The sequence below is a fragment of the Aphis gossypii genome, chromosome X (genome assembly GCF_020184175.1).
Source record: "Aphis gossypii isolate Hap1 chromosome X, ASM2018417v2, whole genome shotgun sequence".
NCBI lineage: Eukaryota > Metazoa > Arthropoda > Insecta > Hemiptera > Aphididae > Aphis > Aphis gossypii.
In genome coordinates, this window is record NC_065533.1 from 58,220,580 (window position 1) to 58,234,101 (window position 13,522).

At 24.8% G+C, this 13,522-nt stretch overlaps 2 protein-coding genes across 3 annotated transcripts in view; both read left to right on the forward strand.

Moving 5' to 3' along the window:
• The window catches only part of LOC126551608 (uncharacterized), a 231,092-nt gene extending 228,383 nt beyond the window's left edge, over positions 1 to 2,709 (forward strand). Inside the window, exons 2-4 of one of the 2 annotated variants that reach the window (XM_050205502.1) lie at positions 1,735 to 1,932; positions 2,088 to 2,263; positions 2,346 to 2,709. In XM_050205502.1, the coding sequence (XP_050061459.1) occupies positions 1,800 to 1,932; positions 2,088 to 2,263; positions 2,346 to 2,441 (405 nt within the window). In that variant the 5' untranslated portion in view covers positions 1,735 to 1,799 and the 3' untranslated portion in view covers positions 2,442 to 2,709. Of the gene's footprint in view, positions 1 to 1,640; positions 1,933 to 2,087; positions 2,264 to 2,345 lie in introns of those variants that run through there. The other variant, XM_050205503.1, reaches the window with a different exon arrangement.
• A 9,148-nt stretch (positions 2,710 to 11,857) lies between these two features.
• LOC126551606 (uncharacterized) lies at positions 11,858 to 12,742 on the forward strand. Its single transcript, XM_050205501.1, has 4 exons — positions 11,858 to 11,951; positions 12,104 to 12,196; positions 12,264 to 12,466; positions 12,552 to 12,742. Exons 1-4 carry the CDS (start codon positions 11,898 to 11,900, stop codon positions 12,718 to 12,720), a joined length of 519 nt encoding a protein of 172 aa, XP_050061458.1. The 5' UTR covers positions 11,858 to 11,897; the 3' UTR covers positions 12,721 to 12,742.
• Positions 12,743 to 13,522: the final 780 nt, after the last annotated feature.

Sequence of the window (13,522 nt, forward strand, 5' to 3'; positions counted from 1 at the left end):
TTGTATACGGTGTATATGAATGATATTCGATTTTCGTAATTTTAGAATCGGTTTCAAACGGTGAACTTATATCTAAAATATCACTTTCTGGCATTCTGCTTTAATTTATAACCTAAAGCCTTTAAAATTGTTTTATTTTTTTTACTTTATTCGATGTTACCGGTAACGCTTTAGTTATATGACTAGCAAGATTTATCTTTTGTAATGGGCTTATATTAAATTTTAATCCCATCTTAAGATCCGTAACGTTTAATATGTAGATTGATTACTAATTTTTCACCTAAATTGTTTATCGGATTATGATCTTGATCAACTAATTGTATAGTTATTAAATCGATATTTGTTTTATTTAATTTATAATATATTAGGTTAGTTGGAGATTGAATCAGCTTCGCCCCTATGTTCTCAGTAGGAGAAAACTCATAAATTGAATGACTTGGCATGTGGTTGTTGAATGAACCTTGAGCTATACTGCACATTACTTTTATTGAATTAACATTGTTTAAATTTACCACTTTCTTTGAACGATGACCATCAATGTTTTGCAAGTGTGGTTCATAATTTGTTTTTTCAAATCCTAATAAAGGTCCTATACTGTTTGCTACGTTAAAACGTATTGTTGCATTACTGAATATGGTTGTCTTAAAATCTACTTGATCAATCCCGATATCAAAAGTTATTTTCTCTGTTAGTTGTATTCCAATGTATTCGTTAACATTATGAAAGTCATCTATTTGCGTTAAAATTTGATTTTTAATATCCTTAATACCGTAACACCCTTTTTTCAGTGTGATAAAACAGGTTGGAAATTTATTATTATTTAGTAAACGATCGGGGTTTTCTAAATGTATTTCAAACTGGTTATTAGTTTCATTTATGTTTGGAAATGTATTATATGTTTGTAAATTTAACAAAGCAATTTCCGAGTCATCGTACACATCAATTGCTGGAAAATAATGTACAGATAATGTAGTTGTATTACCAGTTAAACTTAATGTAATTGATTCATACATTGTAAAAATTCAAGACATAAATGTCCACAATTAAATGAATTAAAATCTTGATAATTTGAATAGTTATATATAATCGTGTTTCCTTTGAAATAGTTTTGTAATTCAATTGGTGGAGGTAAATCACCGAAGCTATCAAAATATACAACCTTATCTTTAATTTTGTAAAACGCTACCCAATGACTTCCATCACCTGAAGATACGTCTAAGTTTAATATACCACATTCAATTGTTCGTGGTTTTTTAGGTAAGTCATCTCGTGAAAAGACTCCTCGGAAATGATTGATATTAAACTTTGCAATGTATTTTATAATGTCTCTAGATGTGAGTGGTCTGTCAGGTAACGTTTTTATCAGTTTTTTTTCCTTGATCCATTATTGATTAAATTCAATCCGCTACCTTTTTTTTTCGAATTTTGAATTGCATTATAAACACTAGCACTCCCAGACATTAAACTACCGAGAGCTGATAACCCTGCGAAAATAGGAATTAGAGGAATCGCACCTCCTGTCTGACCTGGTGTTAAAATCAATCTTTTACCATTAGGATTTTTCTTAACCTTTCCTTTTTTTGCAGCTAGTGTTCTCTTTTTTATTTTTTTATTTTTTATGTTTACCTTTATAACTCATACCTATTTTCTGTTTAACCTTCATCATACTTTATTTCAGTATTTATAAAGAAGTTTATAAAACCTTCACCAGTCTTATCTGATTTCTACTTACAGGTTGAGCACACTATCTTTCACTGGTTATAAATTTAAAAGATCCAGAGTATTTATAAGAAAAAAAAATGGATTTGATTGAACAGAAAGATAAATTAGATATTTCGAACGTTGATACTCAAATAATAAAAAAAACGTCAAGACATGGACCGTTATTACCTGATACTATACGTGCTATTATAGTCGGTCCTAGTGGTTCAGGTAAAACAAATATAATGTATAATCTAATCACTCATGAAAACGGAATAAGATTTGAAAATATTTATTTATACTCAAAAACTTCTAATCAAGAAAAATATGTTTTATTAAAAAAATAATAGATGATATAAAAGGTGCTAACATTTTTATATTTTCAGACGCTGATAAAGTTATAAAACCGAATTTAACTAAAAAGAATTCTGTAATAATTTTCGATGATGTTTTATGTGGTCCGCAGTCGATAATAAGAGAATATTTCGGAATGTGTAGACATTCAGGTGCTAGCTCTGTATTCTATTTAGCACAAACATATTCTAAAATTCCGAAGCAACTGGTAAGAGATAATTCAAATTTATTAATAATTCTAAAACAGGATGATACAAATTTAAAACATATATTCAATGATCATTCATCAGCAGATATGGATTTCTCAGAATTTCGGAAAATTTCTCATTTCTGCTGGAATCATAGTGATTACGGATTTATGGTTATTGATAAAACACGTGAAATGAATGAAGGTAGATATAGATGTGGTTTTCATACTTTTATTAAAAAAAAATAAGTATATAAATATAGTTGTAATATAGACAAAATCTACATAGCATTATCTTTAGTTGAAGGAAACAGATATATTAAGTTCATTATTTTCAATGAATAAAGATAAAGTTTTGTTAAAAAATTTGATATTATCAAAAAAAAATATCAAACGTAAAATAATGAACATGAAGCGTGGTGTTATAGATTCTGATAACTATTTTCGCGAAACATTTATACCTTTACTCAAACCATTGACTTCAATTCCAGAAAAAAACACTTCATTTATTTCTGACACTACTAAAAAAAAAATACCTTGATCACTAGTGATGGAGATAGCGAAAACGAATCAAATTCATCGTTCGATAATTTTTTAATTTCTAATCCTAAATTACAGCGATATGATAAATCGTATGGCATGCATTATGATTCGGTTAATGATCAACTTAAAATATCAGATATTCCTGTCACTTTTGATCATGGTAACTTACGCTTGCTTGATAATTACTACCCTTGGACTAAAGGACTTTGGTCTTTATTATGTGAGAAAGTACCAAAAAATATGACGATAGAAGATATGGAATCATATTATAATATTCTAAAAACAAGTAAAGTTTATTTAAAGGCAGACGGGAAACCTAAAACCTCAAGATATTTCAAATGGATGAACGTTGTAAAACCTCTATATGATCGAATGAAAATTGATGAAAAACAATTAAATGAGGAAGTATTGAAAATAAATAACACAAAAGTTAAAACTCCTTCTCAATTAAAATTAAAAGAATTTGATAACTTTTTATCTAGCTCAGGCGCAAAACGAAGAAACATTATTAATGATACAGCCATATCAAATGAACCATTTGATTTTTCTTCTTCAGTGATTAATTCTAAATTTGAAGAACCTCCAACTGATCAGCTATTTAACTTTAGTTTATCACCGTCAGTTAAGAAAGGATCTGGTTTATATAAAGATGTAATACCTCATACACAATTAGTGTATTATGATGATCCAAATGAATTAGTTGTTAGATTAAATCTTTTAACATCGTCCCAAAATGCTGGTAATACTGGTGTAAATAATGAAATCATATCTATTATAGAAGAATTACGTGAGAGGAATATTATAGTTTAATGTCTACATTAGAGGGTTTAGCTAATGAGCTACATCGACCTGCAAGAAAAGTATTTCCAAGACGTAGTATAATAACACGATTTAAAGATGACCTTTGGCAAGCTGATTTAATGGATATGCAATCTCATTCTAAACAAAATCTTGGTTTTAAGTATATTTTAGTTGTTATAGATACATACACGAAATATGTATGGGTAGAATCATTGAAAAATAAAACAGGAAAAGAATGTACAAAAGGTATGTTTATATATTAAAACAAGCTAATCCAAAATTATTACAAACAGATAATGGTACAGAATTTTATAATAATCAATTTCAACAGTTAATGAAAAAAATAAAATTAGACATTATAGTACGTATAGCGTTATCAAGTGTTCAATTGGAGAACGTGTTATACAAACTCTAAAAAATAATATATACAAACATTTTACTGCAACAGGTACATGGAATTGGTATAACAAAATATCAAAAATTATTATAATTATAATCATACAAAACATAGATCAATTAAATGTACACCATATGAAGCTAGAATAAATACAAGTAAAATCAAATCAAATATACAAACAAATAAAACATTATATAAACCAAAATTTAAAATTAATGATAAAGTAAGAATATCAAAATATAAGCATATATTTAGTAAAGGATATACACCAAATTGGACAACAGAAATTTTCACAGTTTCAAAAGTTTTACATACAGAACCAATAACTTATCAGCTAAAGGATGGATCAAACAATATAATTCTAGGTGGTTTTTATGAGCAAGAAATTAAATTGACTGATTTTCCGAACACATTTCTAATTGAACGTATTATAAAAAAAGTTAAAGATAAAATGCTTGTTAAATGGATGGGTTTTGATTCCAGTCATAATTCATGGATATTATCGAAAGATATTATTAAATAATTTTTTTTTATATATATTTTACCTTTTTATAAAAAATAAAAAAAAACAGTATTAAATTAAATTATTTTAGTTATTCATATAATGTTTTCCTTTCACTTTGAACGATACCTACTGATGATAATATTTAAATTTTAGAAATAATTATTATCACTAGATAGCGTGGAAAAAACACCTACTGATGATAAATTTAATTTAGAAATAATATTATCACTAGATAGCGTGGAAAAAACACCTACTGATGATAATAATTAATTTAGAAATAATTATTATCACTAGATAGCGTGGAAAAAACACCTACTGATGATAATTAATTTAGAAATAATTATTATCACTAGATAGCGGGAAAAAAACCTACTGATGATAATAATTTAAATTTTTTAGAAATACTTAATATCGATTTTCTTAAACATAGTGAATATTAGAATAATTATTTTTTAATTATAATGTTCGTATGCTAGTGAGTTAATCCCATCGTTTGTTATAAAACGTTTATCATCGTTACCACTTAGTACAAGCTTATTCATTGTTTTAGAATGAACAACATGTTTATTCGATTGAATAAAATTCATGTTTCTACAAGTTTGTTTATTATCAAGAGAGATATGGTTTATGTACGCATTTAATACTTCTATATAATTTTTAAAATACATATGTTGATTAATTACATATTTTTTTACACCTTTAGCTTTTTTAACCTCATCGTTGTTTTCAGTCTTGTAAGCATATAATTTCGGTCTTAATGAAACAAATTCTTTTAAAATTTTTCCCCCCATTTCATCTTTAAAATAACCAGGTTGATTTTTATGATTTTCGCTAAAACAATAATGATCTTTTGGATAGTTTGATGTATCAAAATACGGAAATAAATCATATCTAATATCATCAAAAAATTAAATGTTCGAATATTATATACCAAAGAATCTGTATCCGAGTACAATAATCGTATTTTATTATTATATTTATTTTTCATTACATTATAATGAAAATCATACATAAATGTTTTCGAGACATCTAAAATTGCAGACCCTACATAAATTGCTTTATCGAATTTGATAGTTTCCTTATGTTGGTGAATAGCCATAAGATTTTCAGAGTATATAGTTCTATCTTTAAAAGTATTTTTCATCATCAATTTATTTGCTTGTTTATCTGATGTAACCAGTTTTAAAGAAACTCTAGTTCGAACATTCTCCATACATTTACCAAAAACGCTATTAATTAATAATTTCCAAAAATCTTTTTCAAATCTATTTTTAGCTTCTCTCCTCATTCTCGTACATAGTTCGATATATGAGGCCATCCATTTACTCTGTGAAAATTTGATTGATCGATGAATTTTTACTAATTTAAGACCATTAGCAATTGCTTGTTTTAAATTTTTATAGTGTAATATATATTTTTTTTGATGATAAAGTAGTTAATAATTTTTTAACTTTTGAATTTGGAGGACATTCGTTTAAAGGTAAAAACGGGAAATCATTATGTTTTTCATGTAAATATTCAGGATAATCAATATCAACTTCTAATATATATCCGACTTTTGAATCATCAGGAATTTTAGTAACATCTATGTTCAAGTCATCAACCCATTCGAAATCTTTGAAAGGTAGCTCAGTTAACATCGATTTTCCATATAAATTTACACAATCAAGATATGTAATCCATGAAATTGATTTATTAGGATTATAGTTCAAACCTTTAATGTTTGGTATGTTTGCTTTAGCATATCTTTTAACTGATTGACAGATACCCCCTCTGATTGAGGATTCAAAATATAAAAGCATGTTATAATCAGCCAATTTTTCTAATTTAACCTTAGTATATTTAAGCATACAATCGAAAGCAAAGCCTGGAGCAGTCATATAATGAGCAGGATCTAGACTAAGAGTAGATAAACATAAATCTCTAAAATTTTCGAACACATCCGTTAGTATGGTGACATCAGTTTTCAAATAAAGATCACTATACTCACCCAAAGTTTTAATATTAAATACTTTCCAAATTTTTTTAGCATGAGAATAATCATTATTATTAATTTCTTCATTTTTTAAAGAGTTATAAAATGCAGATTTTGAAGGTAATCGAGTTTCGTTTAATTTACTCCAACTATCAATATACTCATAAGGGAAAACCCCTTTTCGTGTGACTAAATCAAATGTTTTATTAGAAAATAATTTTAAAGTTTCTTTAAACCTTGATTTATCTTCAAGTAAATTTTTTGCAAGCTCGCTTAATGAGGAGGCCATAAAACGGAATGTATCAACGAATTTTATACTAAATCTCGGAGCAACCTCTTTACTAAAAGATATATATTTTTCTACAGATTTGGAATAACATGTATATTCTTATCATCAAAACCAAGTTCTCGAATTATAAAGTGACTATCGTAAGATAAGTTATGAAAAAAAATTGGAACAAATGATGGGTTGGTTATTTCAAAATTACATTTAAAACAAATACATTGTCTATATTTACCAGTAATATGACAGTGATCTCTAACTTTAAATAATTCATTTTCTTCAAAAGATAATAAACATATTTTACAAACCTTTGCTATTTGAAATTCTTTTTCCTCCTTTTCAGTCAACGTAATCATTGGTACATTAATTTGATAAATATCATTTATTTTTTTTGAAATATCAATCATATTTTCCATAAAATTTTTTGCCGCATCAATACCTCTATAAATTATTATGTTTGTTGGAATTTTAAACTGTTGCATTAACTTTTCTGTGATAATATTATAGTCAACTTTTACATAAAATGCATAACTCATAATTTCATGTAAATGTGTGATATAAGTTTTACTAGTTTTAGTGAATTCATTTGTCTGTTTAGGTTTTAAAATACATTCAAAGTCAGCATAAATAACAAATGGTATTCTAGAAGTTTTTTTATAACTTTTAAAAAATATGAATTTATTTTCTTTTCCTTCTTCAAACATTATCGGTCTTCCTAATTTATTCTTACTACACATTTTTTTATGTTCAGTTAATCCTGTTATCACCCCAAAGTTTACTTTTACATGGTTTATTTCCAAAAGTTGTAAAACACCTCTTACAAATAATTAATTTAGAACAATTTTTAGTTTTCTGACTTCTAATAAATCTTGAAAAATCTTTAATATAACAATAATGTGATGTTTTATGATTATTGACAAAAAATAAATCAAAATGATTTTTTTCTTCTTTATTATTTATAAATAGAGGGAAAATAGTACCTTTATTATTTAAACTATAAACATTAACTGAAACATTATTTAAACGTTCAAATTTTTTAATTTGATTTATTGGTGTTGGGAAATCAATACATTTAAAATCTAACCCACTCTTTTTTTCAAGAAAATCAAAATATTTTTGGTTAAATCGTGATTTATTAGAACGCTTATCATATTTGGTTAGTATAGAATATTTAAAACAGTATTTATCTTTATTTTTAACGTTTATAATAGCCTTTTTTTCTCGTATAAATTTAGGTAAATCTAAATATGTACCTCCTTTTAATGGATTTACTAAATTGATTCTCAACTGTAACCCATCTATTGAAACAAGTGTCCATCCTGAACCTTTAGCAATAAATTCAGATTCTTCAGCTAATATTTTATCAAACTTTATGTTTAACAAACTAGCGAAATCGGATGAATTACATGCTAAAACATTCGAAGTTTTAAAAGCCACATCTTGTTTATCATGTTATAGGACGTGTGTAAGTAGCGTCAACGTGTAAATTAAATTTGATCGACGTTTTAATACACGATTGTCTTAACTTTAAAATTAACTCATGTAAAATATAGTTAAAAAATAATTTGTAATCTATATAATTTTCACAGTTCTTAATTACGAAAGTTTTTGAACCTTTTCTAATCTTTCTATTTCAATAAGTCCACTTCCAATCGTGTTCATACGCTGTTTTTTTGTTATTATATTTCTGTTCATAATGAGACTGAAATAATAAAAAAAAAACACATTAAATTTATATATATATATAAATGTATGTTTTTTTTGTTTTACATTTTAAAAAAAAAAATAATAATATAAATTCTTAAATAAACAATGAGTACTTAGTTTTTTTTTAAAAAAAAAAAAAATCATTTTAGATTCAAACAAAAAGATTCTGTTAATAAATTTAGATCATCCAATAATGTACAATAATCGCTATGCAGATGATAAGCTAACGTCTGTTTTCGAAATCTAACATAACCATACAAATCATAATATTTATTAACAAGTAATATTTCATTTCTCAAATTTATTATATTCTCTTTTAAGATTTTTATTTTTTTTATATCTTGTAAAAGTGTTTTAGCTAAGTATTTTTCATATCTTAATATTTTAATTTTTCTTTTGATTAAAATTATAGTTTTTCTTTGTTCATGTTTACTTTGTACTTCCTTCTCATCATTATCATCGATTTCTTCATCCAATCGATGAATTTCAATTAAGATATGGTTAAGTAAATCCATTTTCTAAAAAAAAACATTTTTTTTTTTTATGTTTTGGAAAAGCTATTATGAACAAAGTAATACTTCTATATAAGTAGGTGTATAAAAAAAAAAGAAATAATATAAATCAGGTAAAAAAAAATAGATTTATTTAAACAAATTTATTTATTTATTAAATCTTCTAGTTGATTATTTAAAATTGTGGAGCGATAACGTATACGTCTATTACATTTTTCACCAATATAATAAGAAAAATTAAACTCATCTAAAACGTCCCTTTTTTCCTTTCTTAACCTATCTATTTCAACTAGATCTATTTTTTTTTTTTATATAAATTATTAATTTTTTATTTAAAGCTCTTATATCTATTTTTTTTCTTTCTTCATCTTGATCAACACTTTTTTGGTTTTCTAAAACATTCAAATGTAATTCTTCAATCAAAGATCGGAGGTAAACGATTTGAGGAGATTCCATTTTATAATTCTGAAATTATAGGTAAATATTTATTCGTTTATTTTTTTATTTTAAATATAAAAAAGGTAATGTAAAAACTATATCTCATTTACACCACATCTAAAAAAAATAATTTGTACCACTTTTCAAGTTTATAATTCACACCAAATAAAATTTAAAAAAGGGGCATTATCTAATCTGTACTTACTAAAATTATAATTTGTAACATTGTTCACATTATTAAAATTATAATTATAATAAAATGTATATATATAAGTAATTTTTTGTTTAGCAATAATTCATAAAATATATAAAATCAATCATACTTTAATTATAAATAAATGTAAAACAAACTCTATATATATATATATATATTAATAAGTAAATTTTTGTTTAGCAATAATTCATAAAATATAAAATCAATCATACTTTAATTATAAATAAGTAAAAAACATAAATATATATATATATATATATATATATATATTAAATAAGTAAATTCTTGTTAAGTATATTATACTATTTTTTTTTTTAAAAAAAATAAAACATAATTTATAATTATTTATATCAACTAAACTCTGAAAGAAAAAGCTAGTAACTATTTTTTGTTTATATATATATATATATATACCACAGAATATATTCCGTGTACATACCGTACATTTACTATAACTAAGCTAATTATAACAAAAAAATAATAATAACTAAAATTAAGTGTATAAGACGTAACAACACAAAATATTGTTTACGATGTATCTGTGTATATGTGGTTTGGAAAAAAAAAAAAATGTGAAGATATAAAATTAAACATATTATTATTATTATAATAAATGACATACTTTTAAATGTTGTACTACACACTAATCTTTTTGAACTATTCAAAATGTTTCGTACTATACTCAATTTTAGGGCTGGTACAAATTATATAGGTATTTCATTTCGTTTTTTTTTTTAACGTGGTGTAAAAAAAAAAAAAAAACTAAAATTTATTTATTTATGTAACGCAAATACATGTTATATTTTTGATACAAATGAACCTATTTGTGGTGTAAATTATGTAAAATACCATTATTAAATGGAATCATTTTTTATAGTAGAAAATTATAATAGTAAATATTTAATTTAAAGCTAGTTAATAGTAGTAAAGTAATAGTACTTACATTTCTGTTAGCGTGGAGATGAAAAAAAAAAAAATATACTGGCTTCTAGTTGTAGTGAACGGTCTTGGTGAAGATGGTTCAGCACGATTCAACGACGAAGTCCACTTTGTCGTATGTGTAAGAAATTAAAATTAAAGTTATTTATTCACTGAATATAATAAAAGCAAGCTCGATGTATTGTTAAGTATAGAACAATGTCATCGGTCTATGCGTAAGTGAAGCTTAACTTTGTCTAATTCTTAATACTACCACAACCCATTTTATATTAAACTATTTGGGAGTAGTCCCCCAAAAATATACGTGCGTGTCATGGTAAACAGGAAATTCGACTATACGTTTCTATTTCATATTTTACTATAACCAATTATTTAAATAATATTTTTTTATTAATATATATATATATATATATATATATAAACGATTATTAAAACTATGTTCGTAATCCAATTATTTAATATATTAATATTTATTATTCTAAATCTAACCAACTAATATCAGCTCAGGGCAACAGGAATGAAGTAATGTAATATGTCGGATTTCTACATAGTGTTTTTACTGAACTAGCTGTATGTCTAATTCTTAATACTACCACAACCCATTTTATATTAAACTATTTGGGTGTAGCCCTCAAAATATACGTACGTGTCATGATAAACAGGAAATTCGACTATACGTTTCTATTTCATATTTTACTATAACCAATTATTTAAATACATATTTTTTAATCTTTAAAATATATGTGTGTATATATATATATATATATATAAACGATTATTTAAACTATGTTCGTAATCCAATTATTTAATTATAATATTCATTATTCTAAATTAACCAACTAATATCAGCTTAGGGCAACAGGAATAGTAATGTAATATGCAGGATTTCTACATATGAACTAGCTGTATGTCTAATTCTTAATACTACCACAACCGCTTTTATATTAAACTATTTGGGCGGCGTAGTCTCCAAAATATACGTACGTTTCTATTTCATGTTTACTATCACCAATTATTTAATTTTAATCTTACCTTGCTAAATTTACGTACCTTGCTAAATTGTATATAACCTTTCAAATCTGACATTGAAATGTAGAAGTCAATTACATTCTTTTAGATACAAATTGCACTTGTTATTACATTCTATTTTTTCGAATTGAAAAGACGTACCTTTCAAATTTTATTCTAGTTAGTGTTTTAGCTGAACTGATTATTTTAAACTTAAGAGGAGGAGTAGAAGTGGTATATATATAAGAGACTCATCGATACAGTATATTCAGTATACTTCAACAGATTTACAATCTAGACTTTTTTTAATAAAATTAATTTAATTTTGAAAAAATGTCCTGCTACTCATTTAAAAGCGATGACGAGGAGTCGGTTGTATTTTCCGAAGTAAGTAAAAAAAACATTTTTTTTTTTATTTTTTTTTTTTTTTTTTTTATTATAATTATAATAAAATACATTTTTAAAAAAAAGACATTAAATATTTTATGAAAAATTTATTTTGTAAACCGTCATCAGCTTATCGTCTATTTTAATTATAGGATAATATTGCAACAACATCTCAAAAAAAAGGTACATCGAAAAGGTTAGCTGTAAAACCGGAGAAGAAACCAGTATCGAAAAAGACGAAAAAGGTGAGTTATATAAATTTATGACATATTACGAAAAGTAAAAAAATATAATTTAATTATTATTTTATAGAGCACTGCTATTTGTTATACAGACAAAATATTAGATTTAATAACAGATCCAACTATACCAACCGATGCAGAGAACACCTTGAATATAAAAAAGGATGATTGTTCATTAACGGTTAAGACACCTGTAGACAATACGGCTGTAGATTACTGGACTATAGCACATTATAAATGTGCTAAAATTGATAAAGTTGCTCTGCAAGATAGGTAATAATAATAATAATAATATATATATTTAACTAAAGTGAAATATTTATAATAAAATTTATTTAACCTAACCTAACTTTTTTAGATGGAAGCATGCTGAATGCTCACTCAAAATATCTTTAACAGGACAGCATCCGGATGATTTAACTACAGCCAAAGAAATGGTGACGCTCATTCAATCTGTTTTCGACAAAATGATGCGACATCCCGCCAAGAAGCTAATCAGACACAAACCAAAAAAAATAAACTTATAAAATGTATGTAATAGGATATGGTGTTGGATTAATTTTATTTAATAAAAAAAATTTTTTATATTTATATTTATTTTTATTATTTAGATAAAAAAAAAAATAATAATAATTCATTTATAGGTTAAAATAAAAATAAAAATAAAAACAAAAAAAAAAAAATAAAATAACAAATATTGATTAAATGGTATTAATTTCACATTTTTTTTTTTTTTTTTTTTTTTACAAGAACGATAAATTAAAATAAATTAAGAAACTTTTTTTATATTACATCACTAAATCTTGTAATATCATGTTCGACAATGAATTAAAATGAAATTGTAATAACTCGTACATAAATGAACAATCTTCACTTTGTATATTGCTGTAGCTGAAATCATAATTTTGAATATATTGATTTGTAAATTCGTTTCGTTGACAAGATGATGGTAACCCATTTACGTCAGACTTAATTAACGTATAAGCTGTATCAAACGTTTTTTGGTATGATTCCAATTTTTTCTGTTTTTCAACAATATACAAGTCAATACAATGTTGTAATTGTTTCAAACGATGAAGATCAATATGAGATAATGTTATATAATTATCATTAGAATATAAAACTATAGTTGATTGGTTTACATTAACAGAGTAGAAAAAATTATCAGCTATCTTAACACGTTTACAACGAGTATGCAAATTTTCGATAATTGTATTAAAATGTTTTCGCACATTAACTTACACCACTGATCAAGATCTAACGTTACAACTTTTTAGTTAATTTACATTCTAATAATATAATAATTGAAATTTGCTTATTAACTAGAAG